We start from the raw sequence: 25,170 nt of genomic DNA, 5'->3' as shown, positions 1-25,170 counted from the left end.
TAGTTTCCGAGTTATTCGCCGATATATCTTTGATTTCGTATACGTGTTGAATTTCGAAATATTCCACACACACACACTTGCGCGTGAGAAAGCCCGTCCCTCCAAGCATCTACCCCCGGATAAATCCATGATTGGGTGCGAAGAAGGACATTCCACCACCCCCTGTCATTTCGACCGGTCCTCAACCTCTTTCGCGTCGCAGTTTCGCGCGTAGACTCCTTCCTCTCTCCTGAGTTATATGGGAGATTCTGGAATGTCTATCTTTTTGTTAAGAGATTAGCCTATTGGCTATACACTCTTGGCTCCTTGTTCTGGACGTCTTAATGTGTGTTTCGCTGCCTCGGGTAAACCTTTCCAACCTTCTTCGGCAAAAAAAATAATCCGAGTGGTCCATTGCCTTCTCTACAGCTGTCCCCGATGTATAACACTACACTTGCTCATGAAATGCGGAGTTACCGTGTCGGGGTTGACTCAGAAAACCTGAAAACCTAGGATCGTGGATAGAATTTTTTTTTGGGGGGGAGGGGTTTATGTTTTTGAGTTTTTTTTTGTTTTTGTATTTTTTTTTTGTTATTTTTTGGGTTTTTTCTATACTAACCTAACTTAACCTTTACTTACTTTACTTAACCTTCTGGGCCTCTTGTGTTTCTTATAGTCTTCTTTAGTGTAGCTTATGAGAATAGCTTTACTGCGCTATGGTCCATGATGTCCAATACTTTTCCAGGTCCCGTTTCTCCGTATATTTTCTCGCTACTTGTTGTCCAGTGAACATTTAGTGCTTGTCTTAGCGTTATGTTTTGTTGAGCCTGTAGTTTCTTCCTGTTTGTTTTGCACGTGTGTCCCCAAGCAACCGAGGCGTACGTTATAATCGGTATTATTATACTCCTGATAAATACGCAGAATTATTTGTTGGCCCCAATTTTGCCTTCTCCTTATATAGATGGTTCAAGCATCTCCTTTTTAATGTAAGTATTCTTTGTTTTTAAGCTCAACAATTATTTTTTAATTTTACCTCAGTTAGAAATAATTTATTTCCAATTTCCAATGGATTGTCCAACTAACTGCAAAAGTGTCGGTTTCGGGTGTCGTCCGACACTTTTTTGGCCTAGCTTGCATTCGGTAAATGCCTAGAGCGTAACGAGCGATGAGGAACTTCGTTCCAAAAAACCCACTATATCCTTTTACAATTAATACAATAATAAGATGAGTAGTTTGTACTATGAAATAATATTTACCTTGATTCATCTTCGCTTATTTCAGTACTCGCAGATTTATCTGTTGGCTGAATATTTTGCATCTCAGCATAAAGAAGTGGATGCTTCACCTTCAAGTGATTCCTTAAATTGGTAGTGTTACCACATGACTTAATGTTTTTTTTTACATTTTCTACAAACTGAGGTGTCTCCAGTTCCAGATTTATTGAAGTAATATCAAAGTAAGCTTCTTCTCTTCTTCTCTATTTTCTTCCATATTCTTAAAAAAAGCATAATTCAGACAAAAAATACTGCATCTGCACCTCATTCACATTATTTTTATTACCGACTGCAAGAATAAACTTTAAACTAGCAGCCCTCAAAAGATTTGACAGCACTATAATATACAGAGTTCGGCATTAGTCCGGTCCCCAACTAAATGAGTTTAAATGTTATATATCTAATTATCAATATGTAGGTATTTGTATTTGGTTAAAGCGATTAATTAAAAGGGAGTGTGCTCTAACTTAATTTTATGTAATTGATTAATATAATCAATAATTGTGATCCATTTAATACAATGTGGGCCAAAGAGATCTAGAACTCAAAACAAATATTTCTTGATTATAGCAGCTATAAAGTTGAAAAATAACATTGTCATTTGATTCCCACCAAAATAAAACTAAACAATAGAAATATTTCTTTTTATTCATTTCTTTTATTCTTAATAGGTAAGTCTATGCAAAGAAAAAAAAAGAAGTTGACGATGTCAAGTTTTGGATCCAGTATATCTACAGAACAGAATATTGAGTTACAGGTTACATGACCACAAAAAAGTACAAAAGTGTGAAAATTATGAAAAAGAATCAATCTTCGATAAATTGATTATTTTCGATTAATCGAGTATTTCCGATTAATCGATTATTTTCGATTTACCGATTATTTCCGAATATTCGATTTTTCCGATTATTCGATATTTTTATATTTTCCGATCAATCGATATTTTTCGATTATTTTTGATTGATTGATTAATCGTTTACCGATTATTTTTGAAAATATATATCGATTATTTTTCGATTAATCGATTATTTTGCCCAACTCAAATAATAATTGATAATTCACCTGCTATATATTTACACCACATAGTAACAATGATACCTTTGTTACTTAATAAGTTTTTCATTATTATTGTAATGATTATTTTATTCATTACACTATTACTATCGGTAGGGTGAATTTATAAACACTGTCTCTTACATTCTTAATTTATTGAAAGATTCTACACTACACTTATCACTAATTCTTAACTAACTTTTTAAAATTCTTCTGTCACTTTTCTATTTCGTTCCGTTCGCTGTAACTATTTATTATAAACTAACTAACTGCGCTGAAAAAACTCGTTAATATATGCAAAACGCAATTCTCAAAAAGTCTAGAAAGTAAATAAACAAAACAAATAAGCAAATAGACCTTCCTAGAAATTCGTTCAAACGAAACAATGTAACAATGTTCTACTAGCTGAAATAATAAATATTTTTTATCTTATATAGGGTTAGATTCTTCGGATATTTTATACCCTATGAGCATTTATGGCTTCAATGTGTGAAAGTTGGCAATCAATACATTGCCAATCCTACTATTTTTTCTGTAGTGTCTGCAGCACCCACACTTTTGTATCGTTGTAGTGAAATGTTTTATAGTTAACCGATTGTATTGTCCGTTGTAAAAGCAAACATCTGGGAAGGTTTCAGTATAAATAATTTGGGTTGCATTTGGTTTATATAGGTAAATCCAGGGCATCTTCCCTAATTGACAGCTCCTAATTTAGAATAACATGCGAATAACAATTTGAGAAAGTTAGGTTCTAACAAGGCAGTTACCGTTGTACGAACGATAAAATATCATTAAAACCCTTCCAAGAACGATTCTAATTAGCAGGTTGGAATAAATCTATGGAGTACCATACCATTTCCGCAAAAAAATTTTAAAGGGGAAAGGAAAATTCCGTTTGACAAAGTCATTGACTGCAAAGCTTCATAAATATATTATGTAGCGATTCCTGGAGTGTGTGTACCTCTCACGGGAAGACTAATTGAGCTATTATACTTTTAGCTTTAGTAAGTATGGTCAATAAAAATAATTACTTACCATGGAATTAGGAACTACTTCCATGCTACTTACCACATCATAATTTATATCATCACCTATTAAATCGCTATCAGAAAATAATTTTATAATAAATAGAACATTTACATGAATTACAGAATTCGAAAGGAATGCGCATGTTTATATAATATAAACAAACTTCTTAAAAGCTAAATACACCTTTCAGTCTAATATTCTCTTTCCGAACTACATTTTAACATCTGAAATTACATGTTCTGTTTTTATTTCAAACACAAAACAGCCGCTATTTTCATGGGGGCATTTAACTTAGTAAGTAATGATGAAGTTTTTTATAAAGTTCATATCTAATGCTTTACCTTAGTTAAATAGATTAAATGACATTTTTTTGTTATTCACTTATTTTAAAGTGTTGGTTGAAATTAAAAATTGAAGTGAGGATATCACTTAACACCAAAGCCTTTGCAACACTATAGTTTGTATCCGCGGATGGTAACATTAACTGAGTCTATTTGTAGAAATGAAACAAAGTTTCTATTTCAAGAAGATTCAACTTAAAGCTCACACTGGAATTCTACAGGTCTCAATAGCCCGTGAATCAGTAACTCATTTGTGACCGTTTGAGTTTCTAATTACTTAGCAAGTACGAATTTATTTAATTTCTAAAGCTAACTAATTGCGTTTGGCAAAGATATATTTTTTGGTTGTGTGTCTGAAGAACTGCTTCTTCGTATAACATACAAAACTTCTCCCAGCTATTGACTTTTCTTGAAAATTATAAAGTTATAATTATCAAATGTATGGAATGCCCTATAAATTATCACATATTTACTTTCCTTATTTGTAATGTTTCTCATAGATCACCGCAACTTTAGGGATTACTGTTTTCATCGGAAGAATGTATTATAAAAATTGTCTGGCGCTTCAACGGTTATGCGAAGACTATCTGACATTTTCTATATTTCATTTAATCACCAGTTTGTGTCTCATTTCTGGAATTATTTGGGTAAGATTTATAATTTAAGTACATACTTATTCTTATTGAAAACGCCAATTTTCAACTTGCGACAAAAATTTGGTTTGCCATTGATTTTAAACAGTAAAATTCGAATATAACGGTCTTAATTACATCACTACAATTTGACATTATTCACATTTGAATTGCGCCAACGAAATTTCGATGAAAGATATACCCGGTCTCGGCACAAAACTTGTCGTATGAAAAAAGTATTCATTGTTAAACGAAATAATTTGCACCACTTTCAATACACTTCCCTATACGTAGGAAAGGTTCCCAAAACCAATACTCCCATTTCTCCCAATCAATAGAATCAAACAATTTTCCCATGCCGCGACTAACGGCTCTGCACAACGTTTCCCACAGTGCCATTAATTAACCGAGTTATAATTTGCGTTATTAAAATCAACCAATGCTATGCTTCAATTAGAGTTATAATGAAATTTGTCAAATACTGGGTATATATTTTAACAAATTATTAATTGTAATAAATTTTGTCGGTCATTTGAATTGTCTTGAACTTGTCTTGTTGGACTCTTATATACTCTAATGAAAATTGTATATTATAGTAAAATTATCATTATGGCACTATTAGATTCATTTTTGGCTAATTTCGAAAATGACTCAAATTATTTTGCATATTCTCTGGATAAAATAATCACTGAAATCTAAGAAACTTATACAATTAGACGTTTAATTAATAATAGAATAATATTAATAAAAAGATAAAACAGAAAAATTGGAAATGAAAATAAGTAATAGGAAGAATTTAAAAGCATTTTTGGCAAAAATAATGCAGTTTTCTTTTCCCGCCACAGATGTGACCAACCGCTATACACTTTGCATTGATACCATAAATGATTGCTGTTATATGAATAATTCACAAATTTTACAATTATCATGTTCTTATATGTTTTGATTTTCATCCTTAATTAATGTTACCTTAATTATTTGCGAAAAAGTTGTGTTATCATCCGAATTTGATGTTACTTGATTTTTTTCTATCATTTTCTTCACATTTTTTTTCTGCTTTTCATGGTTGCTCTTTATAGTGAACTCCTTCTAGGGGTTTCGACTGATTTCTTTGTAACGACTTATAAAACCTTCCATTCGATCATTACTAGCACTTTAAGAGTCCTCCCATTTATTTGGACGATAGATAGCTTGATAGAATTTGTTTTGGCTTATTAAATGCCATTTTTTTGCATATCAAATGCCACTTCTTTGATTTGCTTTCTTGTGAGTTCATAGCACAATTTAAATGTAGATTCTAAATAATCTGCGAGTATATCCTCTAATTTATTAGTAATAGTAGTTTTTTACCTATATTACGGTTATGTTTGTATGATGACCCGTCAGAAGACCTTATTTCCTAAACTATTTAGCTAAGTAAACTCTTTACTTTATACGTTAACAACAAGGACAGTTTTACCAACCGACTGCCCATTCTCGACCAAATCATAACAGTTTCTACTACTATTAAAGCTCAAATTTTTTGAAATTATTAAGAAAAAATCAGCTTTGAAAGCTGGATTTTTCCATATATTACACTCTGGCTCTTTCAGAACATACCTCCACAAGAAACAACCTAAAAAATTAATATAAAATTAAAGATATTAAGGCAAAATACAACATTAGTATTCAACTTATTCAATAAATTTTTAGTATAGTTATATAAATATATAGATTTATGTGTATAAATATTAGAAAACAAAAACAAGGAACTAAAAAACTTACTTGTTCTAGTCTGAACTATAGTCGTGAAGTTTCAATACTTTCGTTTAATGAGCTGGACCGCCATCATGTATAAACAAGAATTTGGCATGATATTAGATTATTTTTCAATAATCTTTCAGAATAATCTTCATTCATAAAACTGGTTATTGAATAATAACGATGAAAATGTTTATTAAAATGTACTCAACATTATTATTTTATGAAAATATAACACTTGTACATTTTTTGAATTATCTGAAAAATATCTATAGTTTGTATCTATTAGGACCACTATTATCTTTCGATTATGGTCGCAATGAACGACAACGAATAGGAAGAATTTAATATTGATGTGACGTCAAATATTTGTTTTTTTGTACATATATTTGATAATGTAATGTAGATTTAATGCGCAATTCTTGTTGGTTTCCTTTATTAGAGGAATTAATAAATATATTTTTTATTTTAGGAAGAACCTTTAGTTGTTCTGTTATATGAAGTGATTCATCTGTCTACAGTTGTAGCTTTCCTTACCCATACATTTATCTTTATACCTGTTGGAAAGATCTTCTGCGCAATATGTGTTTCATCATGTAAGTCTATTATATCCCAACAATATATTCTTCAATATTTCGCCAAGAATTCGACACATGGCAATATTAATTCTTATATTACTAGAGTTTAATACCAATAAATAATATTTCTTCAGTTGTGTTCGACCGTCATTTTTGTATGGGTTGAAACACGAGAATTGTTTTTTTTTCTCGAGTTAAACCTAAGAAAAATTTGTGTGAATAGGCCATCAATAAGATACGTTTTAAAATAGCAAGATGATTTTAATTACCAATAGATTTGTACAACTACAGGTCTAGTAATGTCCTTACCTAGCAAAAGAAATACTGGTGATAGGATACTAGACCAGGACTCTAAGGTGGGTGGTTGTAAAAGTTCTTGAGCCAAACTGGAACTATGCAGTCGCTCATTGCCATGGATCATGCCTCTTTGTTTGTATTGTATCGCTATGACAGGGAACAAAAAGCACTATTTTTCATTCTCATACACGATACTCATGGTTTTCCTTTTAAGCAAATTTTTAGTGTGTGCATCCATTGTTTTGATCTCTGTATTGCCGCACAGGAACCAATTTTCCAGTAATCGAAGTTTTTAATAAACTGTTCTCATCATTGTTATACATTGTGAGAAACGTTAGAGGTGGCGGAATTCGCTTCAATTTACAGTCTTGCTCAACATTTGGGAGCCAACGGACCCACAATTCATGATTTACTAGCTCGAAGGATACAATTTTACAGAGGAAAGACCGGGTGATTTCTGGAAATTCTGTGGAAAGTTCACTAATCGTAAACCTTGATTAGCTCGCTCGACCAATCTTGCGTCCTTCACTTCATTCATAATGTTTGGCAAATGCTCTTATACCATTCTCTCACAGCTGTGTTCAGCAGGCACTGCATTCATCTGCGATGAATGTCAGCAGCACTGCATCATTCAGAGGTATCTGAAGAATTGGAGCCTACCCTAGATGCAACAGTAGCGAAGAAGCGACGTAATTGTATAACGTGCAAACCTGCTTTTTGCCACTACGCAATTTACTTTTAAAAACAAACAAAACTTAAATTCGTATTTCAGAAAGTCATCACGTTTAAATGGTTTAAAGGAAACTACTCATTTTCCAAATTAAGAAATCTCTAGTTGTCTCATTTTTCTCATACCAAATGAAATCTAATTGTACATAAATCATATTATGTCAAAAAATGATTGAAATATCTATAACGAGGGTTGTCTAAAAATTGTGCTAACATAATCCAACATTCCTTTGAAATCAGGCATGTTATTCCGAAAATAGTTCCAGTGCTACCCTGCAAAACAGGCGTTTTGGAGACTATGCACGTTGTGCGAACAATTTTTGGTAGTCTGTAATAGTCTAGCACCACATTTAACACGCCCAAATGAAGCAATTTAATATCAAACATCCATCATCAATCTAGTGAATAATATATCTTGATATAAAAAAGCAATACATAAAAAATTATATTAACATTGTTTCAATTTAAACCATTTTTATTTCATGCTTATTATAACACATTTTTTTAGGTTTTGTACTTTACTGTCTGTACAATGTTAATGGGTATTACAACGAACTGAAGGTAAAGAAAAAGTATTTAAAAGAAAGTATTTATTTCAATGAAGATATCTACTTCCGTAATCAAAATGTACAATAAAGTTTTAAGCATACATACAATAAATATAAAATATATTACTAATTCTATTTTTTTTTCAATTCTTAAACATCACAATTTTAGCAGGGAAATTCGCTTCACAAAGACCTTAAAGTTGTTTGGTAAATGTCAAATCCACAAAAAATGTATTTTTCCTTCATCGTTGATTTTTTTATTTCATTATATAAATGCAAAATGATTTTTTCAATATTGAACCTGATTATGTATTGGAAAATAGAGGAAAGAAATGTTTCTTGTATGTTCAGTTACAATAGAAGATTGAAATATCTTTATTTCACTACCACACCCTATATATTTTTCAATGTTTCAAATGTTTTGTTACCATATATTGGGTATCTTACACCATATTATTATGTATCCTTATAAATAAAACAAATGTTTCGAATTATTTCAATATTATGTTTTTCGAAAACACTTTTAACAATTTTAATTTAATGAGTATCTACATTTTTTGTGACTTCTTTATTCCGCTAGCTACAACACTAAATAAGGAGCAAAAGCTCACGTTTATTATAAAAAGTTTAATCAGTTCACAACTTGACATATACTTATTAGCTTACCTCAAGAGTTTTTGTTTTTGCGGTGATTTCACTTTTATTCGTTTAAGAAACGGTATTATGATACATTTTTTATTAATGTGTTCGAAAGCTTAGCATGCCAATTAAAACCATACTTTATACGAAGGGTGTTTATATGAGAAGGTACGAAAAGACACTGTGGGTATAATGTAAGTCTTTATTCAAAAGTAATTACATAAGCATCTTACTGTTTAACGAGTCGAAGGATGCCCTTATTCCAAAACTCCTGTGGCTGTGACAATAACCACTCTTGTACTGTGTCACTCAGTTTGTCGCACATGTTATTTTTTAATAAAGATGGAAGTTACAAGGCGATATTCGAAGTTTAAGGTTCGGTATTTAACCTTATCCCACTTGAACTTGGTCATTACCCTTTGTGTGACCGTGGAGACGTGCGTACGCGCGGAATCACTCCTTCCGTTAGCAGCCTGAGCCGTTTTATCTTGTTAGCGTAGTCTAAGGAATGTCTCACTGTTAATGGCTTTTCCGTGGCATAGTCGAGGCATTCGACTAGTATCGCACCTGGGACATTATAAAAGACGATGGGAATCACTACCTGCTTCTGCGTCAGACATGCGCATAACCAGGCCAGACAACTACATTTGCGTCCCTATATGTCTCACTACTACATTCAAAGCCTCATATTCAAATTATAACCGATTTGATTATTTTTTCTTTTTCATTTGAACATTCTCATATCTACCAGAGCCACTCTGTATATTATAACTAGAAGCTGGCAATACAGGCATACTGGCAAAGATTAATAGGTTATTGATGAAACATATATACCATTTTATAACATTTCTACTTGCCAATAGAGCCTTATGTGGATTCACGGAGATTAACCAACATCAACAATGGGGAAAAAGGTCTGTCAAGAAAGTTTGCACGCAATTCTCTTTCATACTAGAGGATTAGTGAAATCAATTGAGCTTAAAGATCAATGTACAGTTACAGCGAACTAGTACACCACAAAATGTTCACCTGCAGTTCTTGAGTCCGTCAATAATCAAGTTTTAATGTTGCAGCAGACCGTTGAATTTTTACGTCAAAATAATGTAACAGTAATTGAATTTTCACCTTATTCGCCCGATTTGGCCATGTGTTATTTCTGCTTATTCTTCAACCTAAAGAAATATTTACGTTGTCGACGTTTCACGACGGAGGATGAGGTAGATGAAACAATTCAGCATTTTTTTTAAAAGTTCTCCGACAGATGACTGGCTTTAAGCTTTTAAGTTTCAGTAGCTTCGTTTATAAAGTGCATTGATGTATGTGGTGATTAATTTCAACATAAATAAAATCATTTTCCTAAAACGACTTGCAGCTTTCTTGTGTCTCAAAATATGTAGCGTCACTCGTATATTGGTATTTAATTTTTAGGATTATTATAGATTTAACGTATTATCCGCTAAAAAGCAATAAGTGTAACAAGATACATATAAAACAGCAATGGAATTTGGATGACTATAATATGAGCAAGTAATTAACGTTAAATTTAAAACATAGTTCTTAAATTCTACTCGGTAAGAAAATTTACACAAAAACATCAACTAATCTAGGCACATTCATTATTGCTCTTCACTTGAAAACGTATAATGCCATATTTCTTTAAAACTATTGTTAATAAGTTTAGTCACTCATTTTATTTTATTGTGATTATTATATATTAACAATTTCGAAAGATTTGTTTTTGTAATATATAATAACGCAATTTCTAATCGAAACAACAGAATGTAAAACAACTTCAAAGTGTAATGTTAACTTAAATTTGTTTACATGGAGTACCGGAATCTGTAACAAGTCAACACTTAAACGATTTAGCTGTTCTATTTCAATATTGATTAGTATTATTTTTGAAATTTTTGTGTAGAAGACTCAACGTGAACCTTTCAATTTGAATAATAACACTAAAAATTCGCAGTTTTGGAATGGAAACGTTATTATATCAGAAAATTCAAGAGCAACGTTGGTATTACTATAGAAAAAATTCAACAGCTTTTTAGCGATTATCAAAAAATGAACTTTTGTAAAAATTTTCGGTTTGGTTGGAAAATTGAAAAAAAATTATTTTTGTGAAATTTTGCACAAAGGGGTTTATTGATAAGAGTATTTTGGGAAAGATATAGGTTGTGAAAAAAATTATGAATGGGAAACTCATGAAAACTGGATTTTCGGAAAACCATTAATTTGAAAAGTAATATTGCTCTTAAACCTTGAAAGGAAAACACATGATACCTTTCCACATACTTTCACTATAAACGCATATTATCAATTTTTTGGCAAAAATCTGCAACATGTTGAAAAATATTAAACATACTCGAATAAAAACTTCCGAGATATTGACTATTTGTTAGCATCCATCAATAAACAAGACGTGTACCTAATTACCAGCTTATGTTTGATTCACACTATAACCAACTATAACACTATAAAAATTCATAGTATCTACAGTTGTGGAATGGACACGTTGTAATATAAAAAAATCCAAAAAAGATTATTGGTACTATCATAGACAAAATACAACAGCTTTCTCGTTATTATACAAATCTAGTTAGAAAACATTGAATTTGAAATTTTGAAACAAAATTTCCCTGATATTGATAAAACCTTGTTACATGCAGTAAAATAGTAATATAGGATGGGCCATGAATTTTTGCACTTTTATAACTGAAGCCGCGAAACCGACTTCTTGGAAACGTAGTCACAATGGATCACTTCACGAGAAAACAACGCGCGTTCTGTGTGAAACAATTTTACAAAAAGAATGATTCTTATGTCATTACTCGCCATTTAGTTCGTTCCTATGACCAATTATACAATATTTATCAATATCCAAACGTAAATTTTATTAAGTCATTGGCTTCAAACATTTGAAGCAAACGACACGAATATTAATTTGAAATTGCAATTTCCACTTTTACTTAAATGGACACGTCAACAAAAAAATTGCAGATTTTGCATTAAAACACCAAAAACATTTACATCCCTCAAAAGTGACGGTTTGGGAGGCAATATCTTCAAGGGGCATAGTTGGATCGTCAATGCGGCGATTTAGTAACTGTTAACTCTGGAGAATGTGAATTATGGCGGGTAGAGGTAAGGAGAACCATCTCTGTGCTACAGAAAGTGTCCATCAAATTCTTGACGTTATGGAGGCGCTACTATCGCATGAGTGTAAATTTTAAATAAAGCTCTAGTAATTTAACATTTTTTAACACTGCATATTCAAATAAGACGAACTGAACGATCATATTATATCTCGTCCGACAGGAGCGCCATTCTGGTCAAATTTTGAATTATAATTTACCGTCTACAAGCGGACAGTTTTTAAACTTCCATATGAGATGGTACTCCTTCCCTCTACCATGGGTAACATGGCCAATATTTTGAGGGATAATTTCGTCTAAGAAGATAACTTCATCTAATTCATATTGCACAAATGGCTCCATCTACTAATTAACTTAAATCCTCTCATAAACTCTTATTTGTCCTAATGGAAACTAGGTCGTACTCAATTTTAAAGTCATTATCTCGGAAAATAGTTGTTCAATTATCCGAATATTTTTATTTAAACATTATTTTTATTTTCTGAACATGTAGTTACAATCTGAAAATTGCTTATGATCATCCTCTATTGTATTTGTATTTATTTGAATTTGTATTATCAGTAATTAGTTCGTTCGGTTTTATATCTACAAAATAATTTAACTACTAATTAGGTGAATTTACATGGAAATTGTACTTTTAATAAAATTGTGCATATTTCAAGCACAATCAACGCTTCTTAAGCCAGGAATTCGAACATATCCCGTTTGAAATACCGTTCTATCATCAACAGTATTTATATAATAAGTTAGCAACTTCTCTGCTGCTAAAGGATGCCATACGCCAAATGTACAAGACGGGTTATCTTCTGGGTCATAATAATGGCACCTTCTGCTCACTCTTGTTGAAGGTACGTATTCAAATACATCTATAAAACTACAAAAGGGTAGAAGTAATCGAATTCCTACAAAAAAAAATTTATGATACTAAGGCAAAACATGGAATTGCTAACTTAAAATGTATACAATCATAACAATTATAATAAATAATAATTAGTAAGTATATCCCTAATTTTTTAATACTATGAAATGTAAAGCTTTTTTAGGTCGGAGACTACTTGAGGATATATTATGCTCGGCATGACAGTGAAAACAGGTGATTCTTCATTATATAAAGTAGATTAATTAAATTAAAAGATATGACAATTTTCAAATAGGTATACGTTATAATTAGAGCTTCCAGATATTCATTTCAGAGTAGTGAACAAGAGTCAAAAGCATTTGATGAAATAGAAAGTTATATCCTGAAGTATCGATAACTTTGAAAACATAACTCAACATACTTGATATACCCATCATTCTTCAAAAATTTGTCGAATTCTAGAAAATTATATTTAATCATTGCCTAAAAATAAAAAAAAATCAAATTTACAAATTTTTCAAATAAAAAATCAGAATGAACAGAAAACCCAGTGGGTCTAACCCTGCGTTGGTACACAGGTATGTCCAAGCTACTGTCTCTGTCTTTACAAGATCTGTTTGAAGTAATCTATGATTCCTGCCACTCTACATACCTATCAACAATAGCTCGTAGTTGCCCCTGCAGTGTCTTTCGAACCGAGCGGTCGTCCTTGAAACGAGCACGTAGCACTGAAATTTGGGGTATGCCATACCCCAGTATACCAAATTCGCAAGGGAAATTTTACACAGGCGAACTTGCTGTTTTAGATATGATGTTTTGTATTTAGCGACTTTTTCAATAAAATGTTTCCAGTTTTTTGACATAAAAATTATATTATACAACTATTTTTTGAACTCTTTTAGAGAGGAAATTACGAAGCACAACAAAAAACTACGTCAACTATGGGAGTACGCTGATATAGTGAACGACACAACATATCTGGCAACAGAAGAGCCATTCGGCAACACTGACTCAGATATGGATGAACTAGATCACATCCCTTGTGCAGGAACGCCAATTGAGTCGCCTACCGAATCGAAAAATTCGGCTTGGCGAATGTATATGAATAAATGAATAATTTTTTTGTTGATATTTTGAAAAAGACTGAAATAAGTCGAAACGTCAATTTTTATCTTTCTTTTAAAAATTATTTAAAAAACTAATTTTAAAACAGAAGAGAACTGAAATCATTCTTGAGATTTTTTATCCTAACGATTACTATTAATGTATTATTGAATTTGAAACAGGTGGAGACATGCTTGGTTTTATAATTTAAATAATTTTTTGAAAGGTCACCACTCTTAAATTAGTGGACAGACAAACAAAAATAGAACATGCCAACAACACCGAGCACCCTTTGTAATCTAAAATATGAAGCTGATTCATTCGGCCATTTTGTTGTCAGATACAGTGGTTTTATTGAATTCAAGTTGTTACTTCTTGTCAAAGATTTGATTATATGATAAAAGTAATATCGTATACTGAAAAATTTTGAACAGAAAATTAGAGTAACTTCATAATTATTACAAAATTCAACGTTTCCCTTTAAAGTGAAATAAAATATGTATTTGGTTGAATATTTCGGGATATCCAATATTCAACCAAATATATTATTTTACATTTTAGTTGATAAATGAATTTGTATTGACAAAAATAATGAAAACAAGAAGGTGTCAAAAAATAATAAGAAATACTGTTAATACATTCAGTTACCGAGAACTCAAAAAAATAATTACGTGAGATGATCTCTGACATATTATCGTCACAATGGGCACCATATCTGTACCTCAAAGATAGAGGAACGAAGTCAAATTGAGTTTTTAGTGACGCACAATACAGGATCATAGAAAGTCATTTGTTGAATTCAACTACCACGAGGAAACGGACTCATTTCCATGCCCCGGCCATTGCTCCCATTCAAATTTTTACAAGAAAATTAGTAGTAATAAATGTGAAATCTCATGCTACCACTCCAATCAGATGAATACAATCCTAGCTTGTCTGAGTTGAAAACTTTAACGAATTGAAGAAAATCTTGCTATATTCTTCATTTATGAGAATTAAAAGTTTATAATGATTAAAAAAATTTTTTGAGACATCAAATTGGTAATTATGTAAGTATGTTGAGTTTTGATTTCAAACTATGACGTGAGTCCAATATTTCTCAATCTCAATTTTTTAAGGAAATCGTATTTTTGATAATTGTGATCAATGAGCACAATGTAAATCAAACTATTAAATAAGACCACTGTCCACCGTGTTGTATATTTCTGTTGTGAGTTCTAAGGATAAAGTGTGTTCTAAGGGTTCTGGAGTTTCCTATAAATTTTTTATTTGTGAGTTTCGTTCCTCTAGCTGTCAAGTACCTATATTACGAGGTAATATTGAAAAATTCTTAGCCTACTATAGAAGCAAACAAAATTTCAATTTCAAATATTTATTACTCAACATATTCTCCTCTTAATTCGATACATTTATCACAGCAAACCTGTAACGTCTCTAGACCTTTCAAAAAAAATGTTTCTTCTTGCTCCTTTGGATAGCTTTCCGCATCTTTTCTCCTTAATTTTTTTCCGTAGAGTGGTCAGTAATGTCGAATAGTAATCTCCAGTTATTGTTTTACCATTATCCAAAAAATCAATCATGATTACTCCATAGTAATCCCAAAAAACTGAAGCAAGAACTTTTCCAGCAGATTTTTGGACACGAAACTTCTTAGGTCTTGTAGAATTAGATTGTCGCCATTTCATCGATTGTTGCTTTATTTCTGGATCGTAGAAATGTACCCAATCTCATTTATAGTAACAATTCGGTTTAAGAAGTCTACATCGTTTTCAAATCGAGCACAGATCCAACGCGATGTTTCTACCCTTGCACGCTTTTTGTCAACATTCAAACATTTGGGGATCCATTTTGCAGCATTTTTCTCATGCCCAAATTGACGTGAACTATATGATGAACGCGTTCGTATGATTCGACATTAATCACCAAGGGTATTAAGCATATCTTCGTAAATCTGCTTGTCTCTTAACCCTCTTAAATACAGGTACTTGATGATGGCTCGATACTCCAATTTTTCGATTTTTACAATTTCAGTGGACATCTTTTTTCTTTTAATTTATTGCGTATCTCTGGTTTATTTTTTTGCAGTCAAACTTGACACTGACACTTCTAATAAGTTATTGTTCGTTGCTATGGTAACGCAATATTTTGTTTATGCATTATTTTGTCTAGGCTAACTATATATTAATACATCCTCATATTTATAAACTCCCAGTAGAAACGGATAAACTGACGAACCTATAGAAATGTTCTTAGAATAGAAGCCCGAACTCTAAAGAGTCACATTGATCGTAATAAGGGACGCGTGGTGATTAGATATTTGCGTTTTGTTTTCCCCAGCACAAATTCGCTACGATTTGGTTGATACATCTTTAGTATCGTTTGATATAGTGAAAAGGTGGTTTTGTTATACAACCGTTTACATGTGGTAGAGAGTTGTGTACACCCGAAAATGCAGGTGGAGCATCCCTTACTCCTACCACACATATGTTAAAAATTCCATTCCATCTCGTGTTGCTTTGAGAAAAATAATTGAAAATGTTAGTTCTCTGATACCTCGTTCTACATAATATACTTACTAACGAACTGAATTGTTAACAGGATAGCTCAGGTAGGCGTCAAATTAGTTGAACACCCATCATATACTCCAGATTTGGCACCCAGCAATTACCTATTGTTGTCAAAGGTTGTACAAACGCATTAGAAATCTACGAGGTAATTTCAATGGATACTTTATTAAAAAAAATAAATCTTGGTAAATTTTTTATAGTAAGTGTCTCAGCCGCGCAAAGAGATCAGTCCAATTACTACAAATACATATATTCTTACCAAGAAATCCTGAGGATGGGGGATTCCTTCTTAACATACTCGGAGAATTATCCTGGAGAAAATCCCAAATATCCCAAACGCTCTGAGGATTTAAAATGAACGCTCTTGATTTGAGATCATTTTTTCTAAATGCTATATAATTTGGGAAAAGGTTAAATTCTGGTTTCTCCAACCATTCTTCGATGGTAGATGAATAATTAGAGGGATCCCATGCTACTAAAGTCACATTTTTGAAGAGTTTCCAATTTAAAAAATTAAATTGAGATTTTGTTACAACCTGAGAGTTAAGAAGGCGAATTGTTGTTTTCGCCCCTACGTCCTCTTCGAAGCCTTCGGTTGGTGCATTGTTAAATCTTAAAACCAAATCATGAGAATCTAAAATTACAAAATATGTAAATGTAGTTTAACTCCATAACATAATGTCAGCAATTATTTTGTATAAAAATAATTATTATGGTACGAGTTTTCTTAAGTGAGATGCTACTAAAAAAGTATCTCATTTTTGATATAATTTTGGTTAATCTTTCTATTAATAAATTTCGGGCTAATCGACAGTTTAAGATCAGTATAGGATGTCAATATATTGAGTATAAGCTTTTACATTTGGTATCTCGAAATATTATTCAATTGCATTTACTAGTTTTTTAATTAAAGAAATTGCTTACATAGCTTTATGCTCAACCAAAACGCAATGTTTGCAAATAGCAGGGGGGAAGGACTAGATAAAATAAGTAAGAACACAATAAGGCGTAGTGAGAGCAGTGCAAGAAATCGAACAATAACAGTTAAAATGATTTGCCACATAATGAGATTGAAAGGGGGCAGAACAGTTAAGATGGTATGGAAACCGAAACAAACAAAAAAAGGAATATGCAGGCCCAGAAGTAAATGGAATACGGAAATAGCAAAAGTCCTGAAAAAAGAAGACTAAACTGGAGACGGGCTAAACAGGAAACAAACGGAGAAAAATATTACTTCTACACTTCTGGTAGAAGAGGTTGATGATCGATAAGTAGATAAGTAAGTAATATGTGCTGAAACATTGCCATAATTTTGTCTTTTGATAGAAAGCGTTAATCCTAGTAATAGAAATTCGTGATTCTTCGTAGCAAAAACCCATAAAGTATATAGCACTATTTCAATTAATAGATGAATGTTTGGTGTACATTCCTAATATATAATACATTTTCAATTCAATATGATTAGGGAGAAAATTTGACGGATGAGTGATTTTTCAATTACATATATGTACTTTTGTCAACATGAACTACAAATACTGTGATACAAGAGTAATGAATTTTTTTATATAACAAGTATATAATTGTTCACGATAAATATCCTCTATAAACAAAACTATTTTCTTTAACAAATGCATTCGTTTTGCATTAAATTGGGTATTAAAATGTGTCAGCAAATCATCAGTTATCGTTTTCCCTTTTTCACAAACATCTTTGAATGTGGAATCCCAAAACACTGTGGCCTTGACATTATTGCTTTCTTGGAATTTCCTCAGATGAAGTTTCATGTATTGTAACATGTCGACCATTGTATAAAGAATAGGATAATAGAACAGTGACAATGTTAAAACCATTTGAGGCAATTTTGCACGCCATCTAGTTACTTTTACGCTCGTTCTTCACAAAAATGAGCCGTAGCTTAGTGCCATATGAAATAAACATCACTATTTCCAACAACTAAATTTTTTTGGAAAAATCCCAACTAAATGTGAAGTTTTCTGTATCTTCGAAATTCGAACCAACAGTTCATTGTTGCCGATTTTCCTTTTTATTACAAAAGTGACACAAATTACCTATTCGATTTTGAATCTTCACAAAATAGATAGATAGGGCGTATTTTGAAATATCATGTTTCTAATAATGTTATAGCATGTATTCATCTCGAACCGAAAATAAACTAATTATTTGTCACCAATTTCAATGTATAAAAAAAAGATTTTTGTAATGAGTTCGTGTAGCACTAGCAAATGAAACAAATAATTTTTCATTAATCTGTTAATCACTTAAATTTGGGATAGAAATAAGGATCCTTGCACAAAGGTATATAAAATATATATACTTTCCTTTGGTGACTGAAATAACATGAATTTGCGATTTCAGAACCTCGGAAATGAATGTATTTTTGAAACATTCATATTTTAATGATATTTTAAAGAGGCGAAAAAATAAGTCAACTTTCAGTTAATTTATGTGATTTATCCATTTTCCCCTTTCTTCCTGGAAAATATTTTTGATTTTGTTCAGCTTTCGTACTGTATTAATATATTTGATAAAATCAAAAACAATAACTTATAAAACTAATAATAAAAAAATAATAAAACTAACTAATAAAAAGTTCTAACTATACTAAATATCGTAGTAATAATTCAATTAATGACATTGTAGAATTCTTCAATTGTTCAATATGTCCTTTCTTGAAGAATTGCCGTCGTCGATATTCGAAACTTACTAAATCTATTTGTTGCTTATTTGTTGCCGAAGGTTCTAACAGGTCAGAGGTCGGTTGGGCAATAAACATCTTATGGCATTACCTAATGCTTGGACTTTCAGTTAAATTGTAAACAAACGGATTTCAATATAAATAAAGTAGGATGAGTTAAAATTTTGTATTTTCAATGTGAAGTTATGAAGTACATTCTGAATAAATTGAAATAAATGAATATAAATTAAAAAAAAGTTAGATTTTGGCATAAACGTCAGGAATCACGGATTTTTGCTCTGAGGTAATTGCATTCTTCATATTACATAACTAAATAAAACACTCAAAGTTTTAGTAAATGAATTTATTAGAAAATATCGAAAAGAAATATTTAATTAAGTAACAATAATAACTACACTTTTTATGAAATTGTTGATATAAAATTATAATAATTATAGACTGAGGGTTTGAAAAAATTATCAGAAAGTACAAGTAGTACGGTCCTGTATATATTCCTTGTGCATTTTACAGCTACAACATTGTTAGTGGAAAATGGCCAACAAATTGAGTAAATTTATTGTAATTTTAAAACTTTTGAAAATTCTCAAAATGTTTGTTAAAAAATATGATAGTGTTACTTCGGAACATTATTCACATTCTAATATTTTTGTTTTCTGGACATTATTTTTTTTATAACCAGTACCCGATCCATTTGGACTATGTGTTATCAAGAAAACATATACAAAGTAGCTCTTAATTTTGACCACAGAAAGAAATGGACAAAATCCACTAAACAACCTGAATCTCCGTTAAGAAGACTGTAAAACCCCAAAAATGTAGTACATGTAGAATCTACTCGCAATGACCTCTAGATATTCTTGGGTCAAGTAATCACATTTACTATTGAAACACCTACTATAAATAAAAACATTGATTATTATTGGTTATTCATTATTCTTTTTGTTGTTGAATATTGGAAATTAAACCACAATCCACACAAATATTTCAATATTCACCTTTTATCGAAAATATAATCTAATGTGAATGGACCTTGAAAAATGTACGACAATTTTTTGCATTAGTCTTAAACCATCTTATTATATATAATAATATATAATATTATTGATATTCTAGTTTTCGAATTTTTTCATTAATGTCAGCTAGGGGCCAACAATTTTATAAAACATTATTCTTCATAACGGTAGCTGGATCATCGTTACCGAAACGTTGACATAATAAAAAAGGTTGTGTATTGATTTACCAAAAAAAAACAGAAAGAATATACCATAAGAAACATACAAAATATATTGGTTGTTCAGTTATGCTGAATTATTATTATATTTTTTTTTAGTTTGTCTAGTTTTTAATGAACTGAAAAAGTTTTACAATATTTGAAAATCTGAGTTTGTTGCATACCACTCGGGAAGAATTTTTTCTATTTTCCCAACAATTTTCTTTTTCAAATTTAATATTATTTTATTATCTAAAATTTTGCCTATATTTTTGTCTAGCTATTAAGTACTATAATGGTGAAATTTTTCAATAATGTTGTTGGAGTTTTCAATGCACACTTATCATTTAAATTATAATTCTTATAGAATATAAGAAGCTCATGTCCACTGTTTATGTCATCAGAAGCTTCTAAACTGACTTCACAGTTTTTGCAATTGAAGCGATTTAAACATTTTTTAATTAAATAACCCCCAAAATATACTACAGAACAATTTTCCAACGCTGCAATATCATTTGAATGTACCTAGGAAGAAATTGAATTAGTGGATGAATTCGTTTGTTCGGATGATGATTCTTCTTCAACATTTAATGGCCTCCTAGGTGGCCTCATTAAATTGGCGACAATATTTATTTTAAATGCAGTTCAAAATGCTTTTACTGTTGGGTTTCTGTTATATCCTCCTCTTTGACGATAAACAGAAAATTGATTTTCAAGTGGATCTTGAATGAGTCTGCCCGTGAATAAATAATTGAAACCTTCATTTTTTTGATCACTTGCAAATTGTTGCAATGCGATTACAGGGTTTTGTTGAATGTAAACGTGTACTATTCAGGGCATCAAATAAATTGTTCATGGTTAGAACAAAGTTAACCGTGTTTTTAGCTGTACTTGAAATAAGTTCACCAGTTTCCAAAGATAGTTATGGCAGAATAAACACTGCGACTCAACAATTGGACAGCCAATTTAACCTTCATTTTTTCGAAAGAATTCGGATTGATGTGCTTATCATTCAGTTTCAATAAGGTTTTTCCTGTTTTGCTCCTTTTATCAAGATCATAAACTTTTCGAATGTACGAAAAACATATGAACTGCCCATTAAATATAAAACTATTGTTCAAAAAATTGTTTCTAACTCATTTCAACAGATGGGGAGCATCAAAAAAAGCATAATATTCTTTTTTAGTTTTTCCAATGCCATGGTAATTATACACCATAAAGAAGCATATGACACCCCACCAGGAATTTTCCAGTTGCTATAGATTTCTCTGATCATGAGAACTAGAGCTTCACTGACAAGGAAAGGCTTTCTTCCAAACTCGCCCAGATCTTCGAAACCCTCAATTAAATCTGTTTTCATGTTGTACTCAAGATTCCTCATAATAGATATTTCGTCGAACATCAGAATACATTTCTTCTCGTAAGGCAGCATCGTATCCGCCTTCAAAGTAAGGTGCATAAAAATCCAGGTTTACAACGGAAATTGGGAGCCCATGATTTCACTGTTGATATTGCTGGTAAAATAAACCCTTTTTGTCGCAAATATCTGTATGTCTTAGGTCCTTTATAAAATAATGACAGGGCAGTTTTCTTTTCAGATAATAACCATGGGAATTTCATCTTATGTCGTAATTGCATATTCACAAGAGATTTTGTAAAATTCGTGAGAGTTCCTTCTCCATACAAAACGTTCGCAGAGAGTTGCGTTTTCATAATCCTTTTTCTTTGTAGATCTCAATTGAGTATTCAGATTATTCACTTTTTTCCTAGCATTGGTTAGTTCCTTTCTTCTTGCAATGACTGCTGCCTACCTCCAATTCCCATAGAACAAGATAGAAGGTTATGTAACTTTTTCAACCACTCTTCATCTTCATGGTTTCAATATTTCTGAAATTAATCGGGGCAATAAAATCACTATTTGAATATGTTTGTGGATGTGAGGAAACATTCAATTGGATTATTTGTTCATCCAAATTTTCCCTATCCGATTCACTTTCTGAACCTTCATCATTTTTGTAGCGGAATGGTACAGCAGTAGTAGGCAATCTTTTAAATTGACTAATATTTTCACTGAAATGTTTGCTGCAGATCATCTTATTTCTTAGTGATTTCTGGCTTAGGTTTGCCAAAACAGCATTATCTGAAATAAGGAACATCAAGTTAACATACATATTTATTGTAATGGTTATGGTGAAGTAGTATTTTTTTATGTTCAAAAACTTTGAATTTTTCCATTTCAATAACGGGCATAAATTGAATAACGACTAGTAGTACCCTTATTTGGAATTTCCCTAATTGTATCCTATATCATCGTCGGAATGACAGAATTTTCCCGAATTGTGTTAAGATAATTCCACACCTGTGTATCATTCTCAAAAACAACTACACATCATTGAAATTTCTTGGTATGCTCAAAACAACGGTAAAAACACTCTCATACTTATCTTTAATAATGGTTTTTAAAATCAAACAAAAAAGACCATTCAAAATAATTGTAACAAAAACAGAAATAAAAAATATACAAATAAGTATATACGTACCAAAGATATTTAAATAATCTGATTTTAATATAAATATTATATTCATTGGCTTTGTATTGAAAGTTAAGGATCAATGCGAAAATTTGGATAAGACCAATAAATAAAAAAAACTCTTTGTAATAAAGAAAAAAAATTTCTCCTATCAACTATTAAAGATATATGTAGATATGGTGTAAAGATATTTACACAATGGCCTCATCCTTACCGATAAGTGTACCAACTAATCCAGGACCGGTCTTGGTTTGATGAGCCAAAAGTTATAATAATCGAAAATATTATTTATCGTATTATCTATTTATACTTTTTGGATTGACCACAAAATAATGTAGAAATGTTAAAACTAAGCTCATTGTTGAGTTAAATATATTTATATTACTACTGGTACTAATTTAACAAAATGATTTTATTCACAAATCTGTTATAGGTAAATCAAGCATGAGTCATATATTTTTGAAATTAGAACCTATTAAAGTGCAATACAAAAAATATATACCATTAAAAAATATATCCAAGGAGTCATATTTAATATAGTTATAACGTTACAAAAAAGACACCAACTACTACAGTTGAAAATATAAATTGCTCTTCTCCAGGATTTTTTATACCTAACATTTTTTAAAAATACTGAATTTGTTCTAGTTTTAAATAGGCTGTTTCTATTATCACTGTAGGAAGTTATGGATAGGTAAAATTGTTGCTACCTTCAACTTTCTGAAATTATATTTCACAATTAGACCATAAATGCTTACAAAACCATCTGTTTGTTTAATGGTATAATATAAGCATGCTAAAGGTCTAATTGTCTAAACCAAGTAAGTATGGTCATAAAAGCGGGTACTTACTAACAAATAAAATTATCTCTTGTTAAATGTGTTTTTTGCAATATATATAATAAAATTGAAACTCAAATTTGTTTTTATTGAAAGTATTCAACAATCATAAGATGGTATATGGCATTACTATATTCTTACCCTTAATAGATAGAAGAACAAAAATGAACAATGGACAAAAATGGTGGTTATATTATGGAGGGACATTACATTGGTTAAAAAAGTTGTTTTTTATATCGAAAACACCAGGTAATGTTTAAAGTAAAGTCTCAGTACATTTTTTGACAAAATCAAAACGAGTATCTACGACAGAAACGTATTTAAGAATAATATTCTCATTAAAAACCTATATGTTTGCCTCGTGAAGGCACGAAACGTCGTATCGAAGATTTGTTGGTACATGTCTATAGTAAATTTGTATTCAAATAAAACTAGTATTTGATATTATTTCATTCAAACATTCTATGTTGGATAAAACAAAAGCATACTTTTCATGTATAACTTGAGAATGGAGGAAATTATAATTTTCTCACTAATTGTTACTATTTTGTCAATCTGTTATGGCATACAATATAGTATTATAACCATATTATAATATGTGATAAAAAAACAGTCTATATACATTTGAACAGGTGAAATTTTTGCCTTATTGACATTGACCTTATTATTATGTGCTTAATGCATAAACATAAAAAAATAACAAAAAATACTATTTCAATTTTTGTGAAATATTAAAGTTCAGTCCTTTGTATTCAGTTAGTTGTGTTTATGTATAAGTTTGAAATATTTTCAAAAAGGTTTTATTCTATTCTGTTTGTCTTTACTATAAAGGTGGTGTCTAAGTTTAAATTTAGGTATGATTCAAGTACTTTTGATAAGTTTATAAGATTGAATGGATTTGGAATTTGTAGTAAATCATTGTACTCGTATAATATGCAATGCGACCATAATAAAAATAAACTCATTATCAGAAAAAACTATTGGGCGAATAATCTTTTATTTTGAGCATTTGTAAACAGTCATTTATTCACATTCACTATTTTTTATTTCTTTATGAAAAATAATTGTCTTAAGAATAACTCACCCGAGTGTATGATCCATTTTTGACATCTGGTAGGATTCACAGGAAATCGGTACATTTTAATTGTAGGATCTGATCTCTTACTTGATCCACACTTGAAATAAACACACTTATTTCCAGCCATTTCTAAAAAATTTAAAAGAAGTGATTATTTGTTATATAAATAAATTTTAGTAAGTAGTTCGCTAAATATACAGTTTTTTTCGAAATTTTAAGCTGTAGCATTTACACATCTAGCGCCTCTTATAATTTGAATATATTAACTAAGA

The 25,170-nt window shown here is 30.9% G+C and overlaps 1 protein-coding gene and 1 long non-coding RNA gene across 5 annotated transcripts in view; one reads left to right on the top strand and one right to left on the bottom strand.

Annotated features, from left to right (window-relative positions):
• Positions 1-4,294: 4,294 nt before the first annotated feature.
• On the top strand, positions 4,295-12,324 carry LOC130450825 (uncharacterized). Its single transcript, XR_008910627.1, has 3 exons — positions 4,295-4,323; positions 6,521-6,644; positions 8,161-12,324. It is a non-coding gene; the product is annotated as an uncharacterized LOC130450825 (long non-coding RNA).
• A 124-nt stretch (positions 12,325-12,448) lies between these two features.
• LOC130450822 (beta-galactoside alpha-2,6-sialyltransferase 1) overlaps positions 12,449-25,170 on the bottom strand; it is a 22,280-nt gene continuing 9,558 nt past the window's right edge. For 2 of the 4 annotated variants that reach the window (XM_056789465.1, XM_056789464.1), the window contains exons 4-5: positions 16,784-17,158; positions 12,449-12,896 (exon numbers count right to left, since the gene is read on the bottom strand). In XM_056789465.1, coding sequence (XP_056645443.1) covers positions 12,652-12,896; positions 16,784-17,158 — 620 coding nt within the window. In that variant the 3' untranslated portion in view covers positions 12,449-12,651. Of the gene's footprint in view, positions 12,897-16,533; positions 16,663-16,783; positions 17,159-25,170 lie in introns of those variants that run through there. The other 2 variants (XM_056789466.1, XM_056789467.1) reach the window with 2 other exon arrangements.

This window comes from Diorhabda sublineata, chromosome X (genome assembly GCF_026230105.1).
Source record: "Diorhabda sublineata isolate icDioSubl1.1 chromosome X, icDioSubl1.1, whole genome shotgun sequence".
Classification (NCBI taxonomy): Eukaryota; Metazoa; Arthropoda; class Insecta; order Coleoptera; family Chrysomelidae; genus Diorhabda; species Diorhabda sublineata.
Note: the sequence above shows the minus strand (reverse complement) of the source record. Positions and strands in the feature narration are given on the sequence as shown.